Source organism: Beta vulgaris, chromosome 3, assembly GCF_026745355.1.
Source record: "Beta vulgaris subsp. vulgaris cultivar EL10 chromosome 3, EL10.2, whole genome shotgun sequence".
NCBI classification, from domain to species: Eukaryota; Viridiplantae; Streptophyta; class Magnoliopsida; order Caryophyllales; family Amaranthaceae; genus Beta; species Beta vulgaris.
The window spans coordinates 54,855,274-54,878,799 of record NC_079204.1 but is presented as its reverse complement, the minus strand read 5'-3'; the positions used below and the strand labels follow the sequence as shown (position 1 = coordinate 54,878,799).

Sequence of the window (23,526 nt, the reverse complement as noted above, 5' to 3'; positions counted from 1 at the left end):
AGCAATTTACCTACACCAACAAGTGACTAACCGATCATACCCTATCGGAGGAATTTTGGGTAAAAGTTTATCTTATTTTAAAAAATTAAAGTTTGTATTATTGCGAGAGAACCCCTTAATAATAATAGTAATAATGATTTATTGTCAAGATGAAACAAGTCTTTTGTAGAAAAAAAAAAACCTTATAATTTCTTTTTACACGGAAGTACCAAAAGGTTCCTTTGGCAATTTAAGATCACCTTATTTCCTCCTTCACCATAGCCAATTATTTCTTCAACATCTTCATATCATTCAACAATGGTTTTTTCTCAAGGACAAGATCATTTATGACATCTCTTTGCCAATCAGTGCTAATATGATACCACCATATTCATATAACTAGTAGAACATATTGCATCCCCATCTCCATTTTTAAGAATGAAGAAGTTACAACCTAGAAAGAGTGAAAGACTCTGTTTGCCTGTTTGGGTTATTTTATGTCCAAGACCTGACCTTTGCAACAGTGACACCACAAGGGTCTGTTCTCCCCAACTTATTTTCAGTCTAGTTCAGTTCAATTCAGTTCAGTTCGGTTCAGTTCAATTCAGTTCAACTGTGGACAATACTTTTACCCTCACATATCACTATTCATTTCAGTTCAATTCAATTCAGTTCGATTTAGTTCAATTCAGTTCAGCTATTTTATGCCGAAGAGACCAAGCCCAAAGTCCACAACCATATTTGGTACAAACAAGTGGGATAGAAGATTTTTTAGCCATTGGTGATCTAGATTCGAGATTTCGTATACACAGACTTTCCAAAATCCAAATATTATTATTCAACAAATGACAGCATTGAATGCCATTTTTTTTTGTTACATGTTTCATACTCAGAACATGATGAAGAAAGTTCACAAGATGAATGATTGAAGAAAAAAATTTATTGACTTGACTAATTCTAATTAGTCTAATAATTGGCGAATTAAAAACGGATGACCGATGACTATAGTTTATTATGAGAATCAAAACACATGCACTAGTTTTATATGTTGTAGACTTGTATATTGCTTTGATTTGATTCCGCGTTTTCATCATATCTTCTGCAATACTTGTATTGTGCTGTCGTTGTATTATGAAGTGACATTGAGATTCTAACTACCCAGGAAACTTACCTAGTCAATCTGATGAACCCAAAAAACTCTGTACAATGATATACTCACAAGATAAGAGCAGTACTTGATACAACTTTTCTCTCATTAGTTTTCCAAATCAACTCAAAATTAGCAGCAATGGAATGGTATATTTCAATTGCAGCGTCTTTGCTCAAAATCCTGTCACAAAAATTAGTAGATCTCGCTAGCACCGAGATCAGTTACATACGAAAGGTGGACGAGAATCTCAGGTCACTGATCACAAGTTCTGAGAGGGTGCAGCACAAGCTTAATCAGCTTCATGATGACGCGCGCTTCAAGGTGCACTTGAGGGAGTGGCTGCGAGATGTGACCAAGCTATTCTACGAGGTGGACGACATAATTGATGGCATAAGCCTTGACATAATGAAGGAGAATCACATTATTAATCAGCAGCAGCAACTGGCTATTATAAAAGAGCAGGAGTGCCGCAGCTTTTTTTACTTGATGTTACAAAGAAGTATCTCTAGGAGGAGTAATGCTGCTGCTAACCATCGTCATCCTAACACAGAGATCGAAACACAGTTTCGACGTAGCAAGTTGGCATCATTGAAGAAATGGAGGTTGCCTCGTAATATAAAAGCTCTCAAAGACAAGTTGAAGAAGATAGACAGGGAGGTGGATGGCCTATTTCAAGCTGCTGCTACTAGTAACCGGGGTAACAGTAGTTCAACTGCTGCTTATTCTTCTAGCCATCCACAAGGACCGCTTGCACGAGCAAGAGAGGAAGACAATCGAACCATAATGCAGAAGTACTTGCTCAATCCTTCTTTTACTGGGAAGGGTGTTTGCATTATTGGCATGTCAGGCTTAGGAAAAACAACACTTGCTCGATTCATTCAGAACGATGCCAGGATCAGGGAAGAGTTTGTTTCTGTTAAATGGGCTTCTGTGCCGGATGATTTCAATTCTACCAGCCGCATCATTGTTGAACCATGTATGGATTGTCATGTGGCTTATGGATATCCTGTTACAGGGCCACCACAAAAAGGAAGAACCTTGCTCGTGTTGGATGACATGTGGAATGTGCATCACATGGCTTGGAGTACATTGCTCTCCAATCAAAATTCTGAAACTATCTTTCTTATCACTACTCGTGATCCTATGGTTGCTTCTGTAACTGCTACAACTCCATACTATATTAACCGATTGTCTGACAAGGATTGCAGGGAGTTGATTTTGGAAGGGTTGGATGCATGTCTAGGCAGTCTATCTGGTCGATATATTCACAGTATTTCTGAAATAGCCAAAAAATGTGCAGGTTTACCTCTGGTGGCTAAGTGGTTCAGTTTAGCGATAACAGCTGGGTGCCTCTTACAGGGGTCAGAAGCCGCCATTTCACATTTTCAGGAAACGGACTTGTGGGATTTGAGGGAGTTTCCTGATCAAATCTTACCAAGGTTAAGATTCAATGACCCTGTTATGCCACCAGAGTTGAGTAAGTTTCTTGCTTATTTATATCTCTTCCCTAATGATTATTACTATAAAAAAGATGAGCTCTCGCAACTGTGGATAGCTGAAGGTTTTGTAACACCGGAGGAGTGGACTACCTTAGGCCTGAAAAATGCAGGACAACATTTTGATGATCTATTGTCAAGGTCTATGTTACATGTCTCACATTACTCCACAGAAGAAGATAAAATGACTACTTGTAAAATTCATGAGTTTACTCATAGGTTTGCTAAGAGTTTAGCTTCCAACCTAAGCCATCATCAAATGAAGGATGATGGTGACCGACCATTCCTTCCTACAAAACCCGTCCACCATTTGTCACTATGCTATCAAAACATAGAACCACATCACTTAAAGGTCATTGAAGCATTCTACACCCACTTAAGGACATTTCTTTTGTTGCCTAAACAAAGAGCCAACCTCAGTGAAGTCCCTGAGTCTTTATTTCATAAATTGAGGTCATTACGTGTACTGAGCCTAAACAGATCCCTAATACATACTCTTCCTAGATCAGTTTGTAAACTTGTACACCTTCGTTACCTAGATGCATCTGATACCCCAATCCAGAGTTTGCCAGAAACAACCTGTGAACTCCTTGGTCTGCGCGTCATAAAGCTTAGATACTGTCCAAATCTTCTTCAGCTGCCTAGCAGAATCTCGAACCTAGTTAATCTAATCCGTCTTGATGTGGATATCAACAATTTGCGTTCCACACCACCTTACATAGGAAGGTTAACCAACCTTCAAGCCTTAGATGCTTACATTGTGAAGAATAGAGAAGGATATCGTATCACTGAACTAGGGAACATGAATAGGATCCGCGGGTCAATCAAGATAATGGAGCTTGAAAATGTTCAATATTCGGGAGAAGCTGAGAATGCCAAACTACGCCTAAAACCCCACCTTAAAAAACTGGAGTTGCATTGGACAGACACAACAATGCGAGTACCATCGATGGTAAGAATCCTCAATATGCTTCAACCTCATAATAACTTAACAGAACTTCGGCTGACAAACTACAGTGGAGCTGCATTTCCAAGTTGGCTTTGTAGTAGTTCGTGTCATCTGAAGGTCATTCGTCTGTACAATTGTTCATACATCACTGAACTTCCAACATTTTGGAAGCTTCCACTTCTGCAAACTCTTTCCATTGATACAGCACGCGGTTTGGTGCAACTAGGCCGCCAATTTTTTGGGGATGTAAACCACAGCAGGTTCCCACATTTGGAGTTGTTAGAACTTCAGAACATGCCAGGACTTACTAGGTGGGAAGGATTGAAGCCTGGGGATATGCCTCATCTTCGCGAGCTGAGGTTTGTCAACTGTCCTGCATTGTCTGTCTTGTCTACTTTGCGACACTTAACTTCACTCAAGAATTTAGAAATCGTAAACTGTCCAAATCTAGAAACAGAACCAGATCTTCCTATGGGGGTTGATAGTTACAATTTTTGATCGCTTTGTGGAGTGAATGACATGCTGATAATCAAGAAGAGAGGCTAAAACCCTTCAACAAGCTAAGCTATTGTATGGTACAATATCAGATATTTTACATATAATGAGCTTAAATGTGTAATGTACTTTTTTGAGGTGCAATAGTGAGTGTAGTTTCTGTACTTATTTGGTTGTGGAATAAGCAATGATGGCTTACTTGGTTGACAGTAATGAATGCTTTAAATTGTAAAATTTTGAAGAAAATTCATGGCTTTATATTCTAAGTGTGTTAAATAAAAAGCTATAAATGGAGTATTCCATATCCATTCTTTATCATCACTACCATTTTGCAATGTGAGACATTACAAAAAAGCGCAGAGAAGCTAATTTGAACACCAAGTTGAATTTATGTACACACAGACTCTTAGCAACCAACCTCCAGGCCGTCTAGGAATACACACGACTATTCAGATTTATAAAGTAGAAAACCATATACTTTTATACAGAAGATAGGATACTAGAAAATCACCAATGTGAGACATTGAGCTTTTTGTTTTTTTTGAAGCACATAACTTGGAGTGAGAAAGACTAATAACATAGGAAAAATTAGGTCGTTACTAGCCTCCTAAAATCAAACAAACCTAACTAACTCACTAAACTAGGTAAAGTGATAAGTAAGGGTCGAAATCCACAGGGACTAAGGAACACCAAAATGTATTAATAAAACAATAAGCTAGGCCCGAATCAAGTCGGAAATTGTCAATAACCAACTAAGAACTATGAAAAAGCTAAATATCAAAGATAACTAAAGTTAGGAGATGGGATTAAACACCAACTAATCATGAAATAGGCATAAGAATATCAAACATAGAGATAATACATGAACACTATTTGAATTAGCTATTGACCCAACACACAACTCTCATCCTACTCTCATAGGCAAAGAAATCCTCAAAGACATCAAATAAGGACTCTCATCCATTACTAACATATCCCGAGGTTCAAAGTAACCCAAGTCAATAATAGAAATCAATAGGTCACACTCTCATGCCAACCTAAATCAATCAACTCCATCTAATACGACCTTCAAGTGATCAAAGAGAATGCAACATAGATTAGAAGAGCTAAACAAGCAATAATTTAATCACACAAATCTCTAAATCCAATCTCAAATGCCCAATCAATCATGGTTGGGTTTTCACCCAAAACCTAACCAACAAACTACTCCATAAATACAAAAATGAGGACTTTAGAGAAATTAAACTTTAATAACATGCTAATAATCATTAATCTAACATTAAACTAGATAAAATAAATCATAAATAATTAAACTAATCATGAATAACTAATCTAAGAAAAACAATTAAAATAAAACAATAAAAGAGGAGATAGAGTAAGAAATGCTCATTGATTAGTGTGGTGTTGGATATGCAATGGTGTGGTGTAGGTTAAGGTGAATAAGGGAGTTGGAGTGAGTGTAGGAAAGGTTGGGGTGTGGTGTAGGATATGCCTTGTATTGTAATTTTAAATCTCATACCATAGCTCCAATATGCTCACCTACAAGCAACATCAAAACACAAGGGGAGATACGAGAGATAAAAATAATAAAATAAGAACTAAAAACTAGTAGAAATAACTAATTAATCTTTTTTTTTTTTGAATAGTAAAATTAATTCATTAATAAAAAGTCATACGACATCTACATAAGCAATCGAATCAAACAAATACATAAGTTGAATCAAACAAAAATTTTCTTCATAAAAACTACGATCGTCAAACAAATCTTGTAATGTGGAACATCTCCCGCTTATATCGCTGGAAAATACAGCCTTGTTGGAGAGACAATCTAACAATCCCTTGTAGTCGTGATGATGATTTCTGTCGGATTCATCTGACATTCGAAAAATTGATAACCTTTGTGATCCCGCATAATTCTTCACCAACAAAATAAATTCACGGCAATCCATTAGATCTAGTATCCCGGATTGTAACCTGTAGAAATTCCCCCTCTAAAAGAGGAGAAAAACCCCGTCTTTCGAAGGAGGTCGAAAAACCTTGTCTTTCGAAGGAGATCGAAAAACCTTTTCTTACGAAGGAGATCGAAAACCCTTTCTAATAACTAATTAATCTAATTAAACCATAAAATAGAAAAATAAGAATTAAAGGCTTAAAAAGTTAAAATAAATGAAATTAAACAACAAAAATACTCTAAAAACTACCCCTAAAAGTGACATAAATGTCACTTATCAACTAACACTTTAATAATAACTCCGAACAGATTTCAGATGATGCATACTTTATTTGTAGAGAATATTGATGTTATATTTTTTTTACCACAATTTCTTTTAAGGTATTGTTTTCAAACTCAAGTCTTTTAATTTTTTTTTTACTTATCATGTCATGATGTGATTTTTCAATTTTTTTAATGGACAAAAAATACGAAAAGTAGCAAAATAAATTATGAAATTTAAAAATAATAACATATTTGTTTATTATAACTGACTCGAGGCATTACTCGGGCAAAAAACTAGTTTATATTTCAAATGAGAGGTTTAGTTCACTCCTAAGCCTCCCTATCTCATTTATAAACATTCAGAGCTCACTTTAAAAAAAAAAAAAGAAATCATTTTTTTCTTTTAAAAAATAAAATAAAAATTACCAATATTAGATAGATCCATGCCCATGGGGACTCAAACTCATACTGTCTCCAGCCCCGACCAATTGACATTCCACTTCTCACCACGAAAATCACAATAGTAATTAGTATGTACTTCCTTTGTATTTTTTTATTATCTTTCCTACTTTGACTGTGCGTGTTTGCCCATGTACTTATTCAATCTTAAACATATTTCATTACATCTTAGTAAAAATTATAATGATTAAATATTAATAAAAAATCATTGAGACGAATCAAATAAGACCCCACATGACTATATTTTTTTCGTATACTTCCTTTGTTTCTTTTTACTTGCAACCATTTGACTTTCACGTCTGTCAATGCATAACTTCAACCATTAATATCTTTAACTACCAATGACTAAAAATTATAAACAGTAGATATTAGGAAAATATAAATTAAGACAAACCTAACAAGATCCCACATAAATATGTTTTTCCTTAACTATGAACCACCAAATAGTAGTATAAACTAAGTACAGTTAGTGAATAGTGTAAAAGTCAAACCGTTGTAAGTAAAAAGAAATGGAGAGAGTATATTGAAAAATTTGAAATGAATTAAAAAAATTCTCTCTAATTATAAATAGAGATGGCAATGAGTAGGGTCCCCCTAGGATCCAGATCCCTTTTTTAGGAAATGATTCAGATCCTACCCGGATGCATTGAGTAATAAGAATGAGGGTCCAGATCCGGATGGATCATACGAATCCGGGTCCTAAACGGATCCAAAACAAATTCTTGCTTCTTTTCTTCAAACTATCCTAAATTTTCACAATAATTTTAAACAATAAAATCATCTAATATCAACCAAAAATTACACTTAATTTATGAAAAATAACCATTGCAACCATTTACAACTATTTAATTATCAAACTGTAGATTAATCAACTAATTCTGAAAAATTAACAATCATCAATCAATTTTTCGAACTCAATTATCCAGTAAATTCGCACATTAATTAGAACAATAATTCGAAATTCAAGCAAAAATCCGTTATTACATATAATAATTAATATTATAACATTAAATAATAATAATATAAAAATGGATAAACGGATATAGATCAGGGTAATAATTTAATACCTGGTCCAGATCTTTTTTTCCAAGAAGGATTAGATCCTATCTGGATTCATAGGGTCTCAAATTTGAGGATCTAAATTCGTAAAAAAAATGAAGCTGAATCCACGAATCTGAATAGGATCCATTACCCACTGTCATCTCTAACTGTAAATAGTGTCGAAATTTCAAATAAGAAAGATCAAAAAATACAATGGAATCTCTATTCTATATGGGAAGAGGGGTATGACACCAAAATATTAGAAACCCCATTTTACCCTCATAACATCTCTATTATAACTACTTCTTTTAATGAAATAAAAAAGAAAACTACCTAATTAATTTAAAAAATAAAAAAATATTACAAAAAGAAAATCATCAACAATTCAAATATTCCTAATTTATTAAAAATAATTAATAATTAATTTAATTTTCTTCATTTTCTAAAAAAATAATTTTGTACATATGTTTGCACCAATTGCACGCATCGCGTGCCTATAAAAACTAGTAGTTACTTCCCCTCTTAAGTCTTATCCCCTTTACTTGTTCTACCAACTCCGAAATTCCATAATCATACTCTCTGCTCCCCCCTACCATTTCTATCCTCTGTGCTCATTTTCGTCGTCCATGTTTCCACCTCTCTTCTCTCCATCATCATCATCATCATCCAAACAACACCTTCATTGTGGCCCCAAAAATTACTGGTATGTGCTTTTTTTAAAGAAGATCTCAATTTATGCTACTGAATTTAGAAATTGTGTATCATATACATCTAATAGTTGATTAGATAAAGCATTGAGATAGAAAAAAGAGATATTTACTTTTCAATTTCACATGATGTTTTCAAAGATAGCTAATTTGATCATCAAAAAATATTGTAAATTAGTACTATTGATTGTTTATATATTTCGTGCTTAATTAGTTTTGCTTTTCACATTCAAACGACGCGTTCGATGACTTCATGCTGATTAGTCAAAGTAAATGAATAATTTTGCAAATTCTTTCATTATATTATGCTTGTATACAAGTTTTGGAGTAAAATTCTTCATTATATAAAGGGTAGGAAATGAAAGAGAAACGAGGAGAGAAAATCAACGGTGATAGCTCAATTCTTAAAGTCCACTAGGTTATAATTAAGAAGTTCTTGAGTTTATCTATGAATCGCGACGACTTTATCATACTTATACTTGCTTCTTAAATAGTTGATTGTATTAGTTGATTTGAGTAGCGAATTATATCAATTGATTAAACTAACAAGTAACAGATTGGACTTGCGATGTTGGTAAATTTAGCTGTTGTTTTTGGTGGTTAGATCACATGATAACAAAAATGCTGTTAAAATGGTTCCTGGTAGCGAAGGGGAGATTAGTTGGATTAGCCCACTTCTCCGTAGGTTATATATTCACATATGTAGCTTTCTTGATTGCTTCTACATTGGGCAAATTTTGGTTAAGTGTGTTGTCTTCGCATGGTTGTTGAGATAGCCACATCTAGAAAGTTGAATTCTTGGAATTTTTAGACTCAATTAAACACCGCTTTCAGGACACTATGGCCATTGGCCAATAACATAATGCATAGCAAAGTTTTTCTGAATGTTTTTGGTGCTCGCTGCTGGCTGCTGTGAGCTTCAAGAATCAATTGCCTATCAACTTTATTCAGATGAGAAAATCGGCATTCCAGCATTGTGGGACGAATACTTAAAATTAAAATTTCAGTCTTTATGAATTCCTTGTTCTAATAAAATTAATGATGTCAAATTTAATAAGTAATGGCAACTGCTGTTTAACTGTACAGGTTGTTTGAGTAGACCACCTCTCTGAGTGATGGAGGGCAGTGAGGGCCAACAAGAAGGCATTCAGAAGACAGAACAATTTTTCTGTAAGAAGTTGACTGAAAATGATGTTTTACGTTCACTCTCTGTACCAGAAAGCCACTCAGATGTGTTCTTTGAGGCACAAGATGAGAATGGTGAGGTTGCTGTATTTGACCTTCATAGTGGGGAAGAGTGGCGTTTTTGTTTGAGGTTCTCCAAAAGCAATAGAAAATGCACCTTCCTCAATGGCTGGCTCCAATATGTCAAGACCAAGGACTTAGTTGCTGGTCATTCCGTGGTATTTCACCGTAGAGTTGGACTGGAAAGTACTGAGAAATTGCACCATCAATTGTTCATAGAATGTATAGCTAAGAGTCAGAGGCCCTCTGAAAGTGGAAAGCCCGAGTCATCATCTAGCAATAGATCAGGTCGGAGGAATACCCGAAATAGTCGAGCTTTTCATGCCATGTTGGACTGTCTTCATACTCTAGAAGATAATATGCATCTCTTTGTGCGGGAGAAATGTATGAACCAGTCAAGGCTGCCTGTTAGTCAGAACAAATCTAGAGTTTCACGTAACTACAAGTCAGACTCACTGATCAACTTTTCTCAGATTTCTGCAGAATGTGAAAATTGCTTCCTGTATTTGAGTCTCTTTCCTAAGGATTATGAAATTGACAGAGATACGTTGGTGCAGCTGTGGTTGGTAGCAGGTCTTATTAAGGAGCCGTTTGCTCATGACATAGCTGTTGCCTATCTTGAAGCTCTTCAGTACAGTGGGTGCATTTCCTGTTCAATGGAGGACCAGAGAATTGGAAAGGTGTGGTACAAGGTGAATGAATTTACCATTTCTAGCTTCTTTTCAAAAAGATTCAACCACAACCACCTTAGGGTGGACAAAATGGGTGATGCAATCATAGATAGGTCTCAGAAGCCTCCTGATCATGTGGCAGTGCAAGGTTGGCCTCAAAATCTTGGAGTGCTTAAAACACTGCCATGGATGACGACTCTTTGGTTCTTACGTGGTTATGAGTCTCACATAGAGTGTTTGCCGTATAATTTCTTTATGTCACTGAGGGTACTGAAGGTTTTGTGTTTTAATGGAACCAAATTATCAGAGATCCCAAGCTCTATAGCCATTTTGAACTCTCTGGTTTACCTGGACCTCTCAGAGACCCTGATTAAATATTTGCCAGAAACAATTGGCCGCCTCCAAAATTTGCAAATATTGAAGCTCCAAAATTGTCCCCACCTGGTTACACTGCCTAAAAACACAACAAAGCTAACAAGCCTTGAACATCTAGATCTAGGTACACATTGCTACTTAGATTCTATGCCTTCTGGGATGGGAGCTTTATCTCGTCTTCGCACATTGTCAGAGTTTCCCGTTAGCCCAAAGTATGGATGCAGCATAACAGAACTCAAGAACCTTGAAGACCTCCAAGGAAGTTTATGCCTCTCGAGGCTTCAAAATGTTTCCAGCTTAGCAGAAGTTGATCAGGCTAACGTAAGGCAAAAAAAAGGTCTTTCAAGACTGGAGCTTCGATGGAGTCCCAGACAACAAAAAGACTCTAAACTTGATGATGAGATCATTGCATATCTGGAGCCCTATTCATACCTGACCCACTTACGCATACTTTATTATGGTGGTTCTGCATTTCCAAGTTGGATTGCTAATCCATCTTTCAAGAACCTGGTGAGCATAACTCTTTTCAAATGTGAACAGTGCCAGCTCCTACCATCTCTGGGTCAGCTACTCTCACTTGAATCACTCAACTTAAATGGACTGTCTGGAGTGAAAGTTATTGATCTTGATTTCTGTGGAGATAATACACCCAGTGGTGATGGAACTCCTAATGTGGCATTCCCAAAATTGCAGAATTTTGCACTCACATCCATGCTTAATTTGGAAGAATGGAGAGATATGGGAGAGTTCTACTTTTCTTCCCTTCATAAACTTGCAATAAAGGACTGCCCCAAACTCGCTTCTTTGTGCAGCCTTTCAAATGTCCTCTCACTTCAAGTTTTGGAGATAAGTTATTGTCCTTTACTTCCGTCTTTGCCAATGGGACCTTTGCCTGCTTCAGTTGGAAAACTATTGATTGAAGATTGCCCCTTACTTAAATCAAGCTGCTCAGAGCTGCATGGTCAAGATTGGTATAAAATGGAGCATATTCCCAGCATTTGGATAGACTATGAAGAAATATCTGCCCCATAATCTGAAAGCGTGCAGGACGCATCCAAGAAGTACGCCATATCTACTCAGTATTTTTATGTATCTCATGATTAAAGACTCATGCAGCCGACCCCGTCCTATTGGGAAAGGCTTGTTGTTATTCTTGTTTGCTGTTTGATTGGAAATTACAAACATCACTTTTAACAGCATTATTCATCTAGATAGTGTGCAAAAATTGGAACCTCTCTAGAGGTTACCAATGCCAGGTTGTATGCTGTCTGTTTATGATTCTGGATATCACAACACCGAACTGCACAAGTGTCATACTGAAGAGTTCACCACGCAGCAGCCAGGCCATCGGCTACCATTGTGCATGCAATGTCTAGCCAGGTATATAGTGGGAGATATTCCCAGAATTGCTTAGATTTTTAGGTTAATCTTCTTAATCAATATATCTAATGGACTATTGGACTATATAGCTGGAGTTCTTTTTCTGCTGTTCTGCATATATATATATATCTCAACCGAAGCCGTGAACATTCTTGAATATCTGAATTCTAGACTTTCTAGTATATTTTTCTCTTTGCAAGTTGCAACACTGAAGGCTTATCATTTATTCAGAATATTTAGATAGAATGGATTTGAGTTAAATTGTTGTAATTCCCTTAAATTATATAAATGGGCTGGATAGTGTTTTATATGTTGACCTGAAATGCTAAACCATGAATCTGTCTAGTATATTCTTGTTTAAGACAGTTAAGCTTAAGATAGCTCAAGCTACCACATCTCGGCTCCATTTGGTAGGGTGCAAAACATTTTCAGTGTAAATTGATTTTAATGGAAAACAATTTACAATGTAAAACACAATTCCAAAATTAGTTTTCCGTTGTTTGGTTTCACGTAAGAAAAATGATGACATAAAAGGAAAATGAAAGGGAAAGTAAGAAGGTAGTGGGAGGAATGTACAAGAGAGATAAGGAAAACAGTTTTCGCTTCATTTTGAAGGGAAAATGGTTTTCCATCATTGTGAGAGTAATTTTACTCCAAAGGAAAATGGTTTTACACTCTTTTGCCAACTAAACATTGTAAAACTAAAAATAGAGAAAAACAGTTTTCCAGGAAAACATTTTACGCCCTACCAAATGGAGCCCTCATGGTAGAAGTCTAATTATATATATCCATATAAGTCACATAAGGCTATATGGATACGCTGACTTCTATCTATATATCAGTCTTGTCCTTGTTTCCCTTATTGATTTTTCTAACTATACAAGGCATATTTGTTGAATATACATGAAAAGATTGTCTTATGCTAAAAGTTACCAGTTTAATTATTTAAAAAATTAATAAGATACCAGAAGCTTATTTAATTGAACAATATCCCTAAAGGTGAACAATCTAATTTTATTATCCAGAAGATTGGGGAGCCAAATATGTTCTTTTGGTACATATATATTGCCAAGGAATGAGGGGGAAAAAAAAAGAGAAACACTCCGAGTATACTGCTTATCTGTTACTAAAGCTACCATAGTAGTAAACGTATTTAATTATCAGTTTTGACATATTTCAGGGACGGTGATCAACTTCGTGAATTGTATAGCTAGTCAAGGTTTCAATGGGTTCAAAGTCAATAACTACCCTCGGGACCAAGCTGATCTTGCACCAATCAGCACCACCTTCTTGAAGGCATCTTTGTTTTAGCAAATCACTATCTTCGATGATCAACTGTTTAAGAGACAGCGGCATAATTCCATCCGGCAATGACTGCAGTGCTGCACAATCCTTTATTTCCAAATTTATCAGGGCAGCAAGCCGATTAAGATAAGGCAGAGCGCGCAACACTGGACAACCCAAGATCCTGAGATCACGTAAGCGAGGCATGAACATTGTTCCTTGCCACTTTTTAAGGTTTTCCATGTCTTGAAGTATTAGCAACTCCAATGCCGGGAAATTAGAAGTTGTTCCTCCTGAAAACTCATCATCCACATATTGCACCCTGCACATTTCCTGTATATGAAGAGCTTTCAGGTATGGAATTTGGCCTAGAATTGGCAATCTTCTGCATCCATAGCATCTTCGCAGATGAATGCTAGTGAGCTTGCATTCTGGGCTACTTAACCAATTCGGAAACTTAGCACCACCATATCCAATCACTTTTAGTTCTTCCAAATCTCGGTGAGGTTCAAGTCTCTTGAGGACTCCTTTTGCTTGTAGTCGTGTATCATTCGAGTCCTTGATCCATCCAAGTTCCAACTTTTTGATGAATCGCTTGTTGCCCAGCATGGCTTTCTTAGCTTCATCTTTGTCCCCAACGTTTTCAAGTTTTGTAAGGCATATCGATCCCTGAAGCTGCTTCAAATTATTCAACTCTGTTATCCGACACCCATCCTCAGTACCCACGATAAATTCAGGAAGTGTCTGGAGTTTGGTTAGCTTCCCGATGTGAGGAGGCATACAAAACAAACGTTTGTCTAACTCAAGATGAACTAGGTTAGTCAACTTGTGCATATCTTTAGGTAGTTCAAGTATATAACAACCAGTTAGTCTGAGCACTTGTAGTCTAGTGAGCTTAGAAATTGATATGGGCAAGTCCTCAACATATGTCCTAGACACATCTAGGAGCTGAAGGTGTTTCAAATTGCCAATTGATCCTGGGAGCTCCTTGATATAAGTTGCACTCAAGTTGAGTACTCGAAGGGATTGTAGCTTACTGAAAAGTCCATACGCAAGCTCTTTGATTTCTACGCGCTCAAGGAGGGTAACAAGTGTACGCAAACCCTTGCATTTTTCCAAATCCTTCAGTACTGAAGTTGTAATGTTCCGGGAAACAAGAGATACATGTCTGGGTTTACTGAACCAAGTCCGAGAAATCACAGTAGAAGAGGGCATACCGTTGCTCAAAGATGAGTGTGCATCGATAAATCGTTCATCGATCCGCATGTAAAGGTCTGAGCTGACGTGTTGAGTATAACAGTGGATATATTCGTGCATTTTGTAGACTATTGCCTCATTTTCGTAGACAATAATTGACCTCGATAACAACTCATCAAACAAATGGTTCCCCATTTCTTCTAGGCTGCCTGCAGTGTGGTGTGGTTCCCCTGGATGCCCTTGCATAATGAATCCTTCTGCAATCCAGTATTGTACCAGATCTTCCTTCTTGAAATTGTAGTCGATAGGGAAAAGAGAGAGATAACAGAAACAATTTTTCAGAGGTTGGGAGATATCTGAATAATTCAACCTGAAAGCTGGAAATATTTGTTCTCTAAATACTGGTATCTCCCATAAGTCTCTACACAAGATGTTGGACCATCGTCCCTCAGGCTCAGAATAGAGGTTGAGTTTTATGACATTGGCCACCAAAGGTAAGCCTTTGCAGAATCTTTCAGCTATCTCAAGTGCAGTCTGTTCCTGTGTATGACGCCTTCTCTTGGAATTGTTAGTGTGGGTAATATATGATTCTGAATCCCCTAGGATGATCGATTGACAATCTTCTATAGATAGCCCTTTCAAGTAATGGGTAATGACAGGAACAATACTAATAGAAGTTAATGACTTTGTGACTTTCGGATTGCGAGTGGTGATAAGAATGGCGAATGCAAGGGTGGAATGGAGAAGAGATTCAAATACTTCCCAATCTTGCAGATTCAGAAAATTACACAAGTCATCTATGACAATGAAAATTCTTTTTCCTTTACACCAGTCTCTGAAAGATTTCAGTTCAACCTCTAACTGTTGTTTCTCCTGATACTCCTCCATATCTGCTTGGACCATTATTGACCTTAAAACTTCAGCCAAATTGAACTTCCCTGACAAATTAACCCAGAATTTTTGGTCGAAGAACCGCTGAATCTTGATATCGTTCTTGATCCTATAAGCTAGGAAGGTTTTCCCTAGCCCCAGCATTCCTTCTATCAACACAATGATACCAGTAGTCCCTCTCCCTGATCTACTGCTGCTGGCAGCACTACTGCTCCCCCTGAAGGTCGTCGAAAGTAACAGCATCTTGATGATCTCATCCTTCTCGGACTCCCTTTTGAAAGGCTTGAAGTCAGTCAGTGGCCCACTTCCAACTGTGTTTCTGGGATGTTCCATGCTATGAAGAGTAACCAAGTTAGATGCTTTTTCTAACAGAGCATCCAAGTTCTGTTGCTGCTCGTCGATTTCCCGAGAGACAATCCAGTTCTTCAAGAATGACAGATCGTTCTGTGTCTTCCTCATCTCACCTACGACATCTGCAATTAAGTCTTCGATGTCATAACAAGCTCTTTTAACATCCCCAACCCACTCTCGGTGCAGCTTGCTGCTTATGAGCTCCCAACCATCTACCTTATCAAGCATTGATTGAGCTTTGACATAACTCATCTCAAGAGCTTGGAGCTTCTTCTCCACATCGGCAATCACATGGCGAAACTGATCACAACCAAAACTCTTAATGGTGTCTATAAACTCTTGCACAACAACAGATGCAAACACCCCAGTAACAAATTCTAATGCCATAACTAACAAACTCTCAGAAATCACCCTGCTCAAAACTTGTATGTGGTGCTTTTTTTTTTTTTTTTGCAGAAAGTATTATTTTCTGAGATCTAACTTGCACAATCTGCAGTTTACTATGTTACTTATTTTTCCCTCCCCTTTCAAGCTTCTTTGTTTTTTTTTTTCAAAATTTTCACAAACTAGAAAAGTTTTTCTTGAAGAGACTACTTTCAAATGATGTCACATAATGTTGAATTTTCTTACCCACATCCTTCACCACTCATCACTGCGAAGGTTCCTAGAAGTTGCATTATTGATAATGGATGGGGATGGGGATGCACTCATGTAGGACAACATTTGTTGGTAGTCCTCTTCAATTAAGCCAAAATTATAGTCTAAAGTTAATCTTTCTTTCTAAGAAGTACAATACATTTGTGCATTTTTTATTGAATTTCTTATACATTATAGTTCTAATCTACATTTAATTAAATATTCAGTGCTTTGCCTGGGAAAGTCAGATGAGCAGGTAAGCATCATTGTCTTGTTGAGAAAGATGCCAGTGACAAAATATACTTCATTAGTTCTTCTTTAATTGCAACCATTAAGTTCTCACGACAAAATCTTGACAAATTAATATCTTTAGTCATAATGTTATATAATTATATAAATAAGATATTTAGAAAATATACATTGTGTTGAAGTTCGTCAAATAAGGTCTCTGATGACTATGTTTTGAATTACTTAGGGGTGAATAATGGAAAAATCAAAATTTTGCAATAAAAAAAGAACGGAGATTAGTATAAAAAATTACATTGATAAAAGCCTGTGATATCTGAACTGCAAGTGAAGTGAGTAACTACTAGTGATTTTATTACTAAGTTGCCAGTTAACACTAGAATCATGAGAAGTGAGTACATGAGTGTTATTTAGCAATGATATGAGTCAGATCGAGGATGTTGTCATATTGGATGGCAACGAGCTGTTTAAAAGTGACTGTTAAGTAGCGTGGGTCGAACTTTAAAGGAATGCACAAATCGACCAAGGTGTGACTTGTAGGATCTATTCATTTGTTGCATTTAAAACGAAACAAAGGAAGTATATAGGTACGAGTGTTGGACATTTAGGTTTTAGGAAGGTCATATTACGAATATGGGTAGTCGAGCATATCTTGAGATGGATGCGTGGGAATTGACTAGATGATGCACCGATAAGGGTAGTGTCATTGTTGCTGCTGCTTTCCTTTTTTCAGTTTTAAAAGACTGTAAAGTCAACACTTTTATGTTGAAACTTCCAACATGCTTCCTCCACTTGTTCTATGAAAGCCAATGAGTTCCCATCAGAAATGAGAGCAGCCTAGTGGGTAGTTAGCCATTTCCATTTCCCTGCATCTCTCTCTGACACATATTATCTTCCTTGCTCTCAATTTACTGGAAAGAATGGCCTTAGAATTTGTCTCTGGGTTCATTGTGTCATCATTATTACAAGAGTTGGTAGATAAGATCAAAGCTTCAGCTGCTGATGCAATTGGTCTTGCATATCATTCTGATGTGGAGGATGAGCTCAAACAACTCGAGGCAACTTATGTAAAAATTCAGTCCATGCTTGATAATGTAGATGGACGGGACCTGATATCGAGCAATTGGCACCAAAAGTGGGTGGCAGATATCAGAAGAGCTTGTTATGAGACGGAAGATTTTACAGAAGGTCTCAATCTTGAGATTCTTGAGAAGGGGGATGCTGGATTTCCCTGGTCTTACTGGACAAAATGGGGCTTGTCTTCAAAAATTCGCGAGTTGCAAAGAAATTCTGTTACATCTAATACATCCACCATATCATTTTTTTGTAAAAACTCCTGGATTTTGTGATGAGAGACACCTTGGTGTGGACAAAGAACCGATGATTGTACCTGACGATGAAAGCTTCCAAAGAAAACAGGACAAAGAAAGCATTATTCGGTTGCTTCTGCAATCAAGCAGCAGCAGTGTGGTTCTGATAGCAGGGATGTTCGGGGTGGGAAAAACTGCGCTAGCCCAAATGGTCAAGAATGACTCATCAATACAAAGTCATTTTGATCACAGATTATGGGTTCCTGTGTCGGGGGATTTCAATCTCATGAAGGTTTTATGCTCAATGATCTTAGACCTGCAGCTTGAGCAAATCAAAGAGGACAGATCATTTTATTCTCCTCCATTCCCTGAGCAGCAATATACAAGGCTGTTTATGGGCTTGTGCAAGGAGAGAAGGGTTCTCATCGTGCTTGATGACTTATGCAATTTTGTGAAGCCTCAAGATTGGGAAGATTTCCAATCTCTCCTCCTTGATCCCTCTTGTGTGTTTGCCGTTCTCATTACCACCCGCAACCCAAGAGTTTCCTTTATAGTTGCTTCTCTTAGTAGGAGCACTACTGCTTCCTACTATTTGCAACAGATGTCTGATGAGGATTGTGGGTTGATCCTGCAGAAAAAAGCTGATATTGCAGCTGTCAACAAGTGAACGCGTTGTGGGAAGAATATGTCAGCAGTTGTTGCAGTTCAGATAGCTGAGAAATTTTGCAAGGGCTTGCCTTTGGTGGCAAATATGATTGGGAACGCCTCTCCTTGAAGCAAGAACATAGTTTGTCTACTATGCTACAGAAAGACTTGTGGTGCATGCCAGAATTCAGAGAACAAATCTTTCCAGCTTTCAGATTAAATTATTCTGATCTCTCCTTCTTTCTGAAAAATTGTTTCCCTTACTTTTCTCTCTTTCCTAAAGAATATGTCTATAGGAAGGATGATTTGGTTCGGTTATGGTTGGCAGAGGGCTACATTAAACCCCAATTTTCAGGTTTCCAATATTCAGACTGCTCAGAGTATGCAATTTTAGAAGAACTTGCCAATCATTACTTCGATGATGTATTATCCCAATCCATCCTTCAGATATACCACCCATTTGATCAAGAGGCACAGTCTATAAAATGCACGAATTTGTTCACCGCTATTCTCAATTTATAGGCTCCGACATGTATATTCAGCTTGATGAGCAATTTGTGGGTGCTTTTTCAAGTTCCACAAGCCAGATGCTGAATTCCGCAGATATTACTACTCGATATAGAAATTGTCGACATCTTTCTTTGCTTTGTCCAAGTATTGCAAGGCCATTATGGAAGGATATAGAAAGACATTCAGAGGGCCTTAGGACAATTTTTTCCCTAAGTGAACACATAAGCGTTGGCCAAGTCAGCTACACCTTTTTCTGAAATTACAATCCTTGCGAGTACTGAACTTGAGTGGAACTGATATAAGTGAGCTACCAGAGTTCTGGGTAAACTCAAACATCTCGGCTCCTTGATGTTTCCAAGACTGATATCCAAGAGTTTCCAGCATCCATTACTGACCTTCATATGTTACAATTTCTCAAAGCTGATCAATGTCCTCTGCTTCTTCAATTACCCAAAAAAACAAGAAAATTGTTTCATTTATTACACCTTGAGGTTGACATCAAGGGTTTGAGTTCTATGCCGTCTAAGATAGGGAACCTAAGTAATCTTTGTACCCTTCCTGCATTTATGGTAGGTAGAAAGGATGGGTATCGTCTCACAGAATTGAAGAATATGAAGAACTCCAAGGATCGATTTGTCTCACGAACCTTGAAATGTCAAAGATGAGGAAGAAGCAAAGGAAGCAATGTTGAAAATAACCATTCCTTAAAAGAGTAGAGCTTGAATGGAACAGATACTCAACGCATCAATCGTCACTGAAAATGTCCTCAGCTCCTAGAACCACATGAAAATTTAGAAGAGTTACAAGTAACAGGATATAATGGCGCTCAATTTCCAAGTTGGCTTAGTAGTCTGAGTGTAACTTGACTAGCATTCACTTGCTAAATGTGACCAGTGTAGCATCTTGCCATCACTGGGAAACTTAACACCTGAAAGTTCTTCATATTGAGGAGATGCATCATGTAGAATACATCAGTGTTCAATTTTCAGGAATAGGATTGGATGCAGGATTCCCATCATTGCAGTCTCTGAAATTCCAAGACATGACAAGCCTCACGAAATGGGACGGGTTACAGCGACTCAAATGCCTCGCCTTCGTGAACTCAACATCACAGATTGTCCAAATCTAATTACCCTTCCTTCACTAAACTTGCTTGCTTCTTTGAGAAACCTGGAAATAAGCTACTGTCCTGAGTTGCAGGCATTGCCTGAGAAAGGCTTGCCCTTGTCATTAGAAACATTAATTATTGTAAAAGTGATCTGTTGAAGGAGTGTTGCTTACAAATCAAGGTGTGATTGGAAAAGATCAAAGCCATACGCAATGTAGTCATTGATTTTGTGCAGATACCAACACTTGCCTGATAAACTTAGTCACTTTTGTACTGATAATCCTTTTTCGGATTTCATTTGGAAAATTGATTTTATTATTTTGGAAAGAGTTAGATTGTGATTGGTTTGTAATAGGATTTTTTTATGGACTAGAATGCCCAGGTTATGAGATTACTTTTATGTTCTGCTGAGTTGTTAGTAAATATTAATAATAAGTTTTTTCTGGGGTGCATAGATTTCACTATTTCTTTTACAATCTTTCAACAAATAAAACTGATATATATGGTATAGCTATTTTCTAACAATGAAAGTTAATTTACAAAGAAAGTAATTTTGGATTAATGTCCTTTTACTTAAGGAAAATTTGTCAAAAAAATCTTTTAAAGATTCAATTTTGCGAGAAAAAAACCTTATAAAGCATTCTTTGTAAAAAGAAATCACAAACTTAATTTTTCTTGCAAGAAGAAACTTATTCCCATTTTATAATGTATTTTTTCTCAATTTCGGCGTTGACCCTTCTATCTTTCTTTAACCCTCTATTTCCATTAACTGCAACACCGCCCCTATGCATCTCAAAAACTACACCGGAAAATGGAAATATATTTCATCTTGCAAGAGAAATTAAGTTTGTGGTTTTTTTCGCAAAGAATGCTTTAAAAGATTTTTCTCGGAACTTTCAAAAGGTTTTTTTTAACAAATTTTCCTTTACTTAACTATGTTATATTTATTACTTTTGTTCAACAAAGCTAAAATCAAGTTGCCCTTACCTAAAATGATAAGTAAAAAGAACACTAACTTTTTGGCACCCATAAGCTCTTGTTTTGCAAGAATTATTGTGTTATTGTTCTTGTAGACTTGTACTTGTAGTCTCTCTTTATACATAGATTATCTTGATTCTTGAATATCTAATCTAAAATTTATACATAGATTATTATAGGATATTGATGTGGATTTGATTTTTCAGATATTAGATACTTGATCCAGTATTCAGAATAGAGCACTGTATCAATGTATTATGGGGTCTTATTTTAACAATTTTACTGCAAAAGAAAATAAAACAAAAAGTCGGTCACATTAGTCGGTACAATATCATATGCTAATGACAGTAGATGTAGCTAATTGAGAGTTCACAAACAAACATTCAAAAAAATTATGCTGTATGTCGGATTTCCAGTAGCAGCAGATCTGAAATTTTTGGATGTTAGAGATCGGATATATATAGTTTTACGGATATAAGATTTAGCAGATTTCAAAGTGGATTCGGACCCTGTTTAGACTGTTTGGACCCTAAAATGTAGGAAAAAGTGTTGGTAACTCATAGTGAGATGTCGAAATGGCATCTCACAAAAATTTGCTACCAAAGTTAAGTCAAAGTGGTGTCAAATTAGAGTCATTTGGTACCAAAATGTGTAAGGTACCAAAATTTTTGTGAGATGTTATTTTAGCATCTCACTATGAGATGCCAATCCAAGCTCAAGATGTAGTTTTAAGACTAAAATTTATTTTGGCTTGTGAATGCTAAATGGAGTATATGGTTTTGTAATGTTCAAAGGTTACCGTTCGATACTCTCTCAGTATCTTCGACCTGCAATATTAGTAAAAATTATACCGGTACGGTAATAATTTAAAACGAATCAAACAAGACCTCACATGATATCTTATATTTATATATTGAGAAGAATTTAGATGATCTTCTCTAATTGTGAATAGTGTCAAGATTTCAAGTGAGAAAGATAAAAAGATACACAACAGTACTTAATACTTTCCTGTGATATTGATGAAGTGTTCTTCTTCTTATTTAGTCATGTAATAATCATTTAGAAAAATTTGCCTTGGGAGACTACTAAAAAGTCAAAATTAGATGATTTTTTGAATACAGAGGATGTCTTTTGGAAAAAAAAAAAAAACTTGAGGGGCATAAGAGATAAGACCATAGGATTACATATACAAAAGGTTAGGAGACCCTCCGCACAAGGGGCATAAGAGATAAGACCATAGGATTACATATACAGAATACTGCTAAGGATGAAAAAATTGAGCAAAGAAGTGAAGGCGTTGAGGGGTTGAGTCTCAAGATATTGTTTAATGCTACATGTGTATTACATAATGAACAGTTGAGCTTGAGCTCAAAATGAGCAGGAACTTAGAAACAGAAACTGTCCATAGTTGAAGTTTTACCTATAGGCTACATACTGTCCTCTTCCGAGGAAAGGAAACCTTGTGCTTCAGAATCAGAACAGGCAATTGGAGAATCTGACTTTGAGTTTGCAAGCACAAGGTCTGCTTTCCTCCTTCCCTGCTCTTCGGCCCCTGCTTCGGCCCCCTCTTCGCGTTGGTATATGAACAAATTAGGACTATGCTGACTTTCAACCCATCTTGAGCCTCCATGGAACAACTTAAGCTAAACAAGGGACATCTTCAATCACTAATGTTTTAAGTGAAGTAGGCATTAATTCTAGCTGATTTGGCAACGATGGAAGTTTGGTGCATTGATTTAATTCCAAATATTCAAGAGAAATCATGTTTGTGAGCTCACAAAGAGCAGCTAATTTTGTGCAATTCTTGATTGAAAGCTTTTGTAGACATGGAGTCGAACCTTCCGATGTTGCTCCATATTTCTAAGTTAATCATTGATTTCATCTCTAATTTCTGCAGTGCTGGAATGCAACAAATTGATCATCCTCGTAAACAGCAGAAGGATTGAACTTGTTTGTCCGGAAGTGAATATCAATGAATCTAATTCCAATCAATTCGATTAAACTGAGTGATTCAAGTGAAGGTAGCTGGCCTAGAGATGGCAGGATTTGACAGTTTGCACATTTAAAAATGGTTATATTTCTGAGGTTCACAAAAGATAGGTGGCTAATCCAACTTGGAAATGTTGATCCACCATAACAGACTATCCGTAGGTCTTGGAGGCTTGTGTGCGGTTGTAGATAGCTGATCACCTCATGATTTACTCCGAT

At 36.7% G+C, this 23,526-nt stretch overlaps 4 protein-coding genes across 5 annotated transcripts; 3 read left to right on the top strand and 1 right to left on the bottom strand.

Annotated features, from left to right (window-relative positions):
- The first annotated feature begins 1,267 nt into the window (after positions 1–1,267).
- Positions 1,268–4,072, top strand: LOC125495788 (putative disease resistance RPP13-like protein 1). The gene has a single exon (XM_048640613.1). It carries the CDS (start codon positions 1,268–1,270, stop codon positions 4,070–4,072), a length of 2,805 nt encoding a protein of 934 aa, XP_048496570.1.
- Positions 4,073–8,317: 4,245 nt separating this feature from the next.
- Positions 8,318–12,246, top strand: LOC104889626 (putative disease resistance protein RGA3). Of its 2 annotated transcripts, XM_057393195.1 has the most exons (3): positions 8,318–8,487; positions 9,578–11,344; positions 11,476–11,647. In XM_057393195.1, exons 2-3 carry the CDS (start codon positions 9,607–9,609, stop codon positions 11,499–11,501), a joined length of 1,764 nt encoding a protein of 587 aa, XP_057249178.1. In that variant the 5' UTR covers positions 8,318–8,487; positions 9,578–9,606; the 3' UTR covers positions 11,502–11,647. The 2 variants fall into 2 exon arrangements, with proteins under 2 accessions (XP_057249178.1, XP_010673190.2); XM_010674888.3 differs by having other exon boundaries at positions 9,578–12,246.
- Positions 12,247–13,338: 1,092 nt separating this feature from the next.
- On the bottom strand, positions 13,339–16,272 carry LOC104889625 (putative disease resistance RPP13-like protein 1). The gene has a single exon (XM_010674885.3). The coding sequence runs from the start codon at positions 16,270–16,272 to the stop codon at positions 13,339–13,341; it is 2,934 nt and encodes a 977-aa protein (XP_010673187.2).
- Positions 16,273–18,147: 1,875 nt separating this feature from the next.
- LOC125495787 (disease resistance protein RGA2-like) lies at positions 18,148–18,744 on the top strand. Its single transcript, XM_048640612.1, has one exon. It carries the CDS (start codon positions 18,148–18,150, stop codon positions 18,742–18,744), a length of 597 nt encoding a protein of 198 aa, XP_048496569.1.
- Positions 18,745–23,526: the final 4,782 nt, after the last annotated feature.

Bases quoted from the DNA above. Each gene is read 5' to 3' on its own strand.
- LOC125495788 (XM_048640613.1), top strand. From the start codon at position 1,268: ATGGAATGGTATATTTCAATTGCAGCGTCTTTGCTCAAAATCCTGTCA.
- LOC104889626 (XM_010674888.3), top strand. From the start codon at position 9,607: ATGGAGGGCAGTGAGGGCCAACAAGAAGGCATTCAGAAGACAGAACAA.
- LOC104889625 (XM_010674885.3), bottom strand. From the start codon at position 16,272: ATGGCATTAGAATTTGTTACTGGGGTGTTTGCATCTGTTGTTGTGCAA.
- LOC125495787 (XM_048640612.1), top strand. From the start codon at position 18,148: ATGATTGTACCTGACGATGAAAGCTTCCAAAGAAAACAGGACAAAGAA.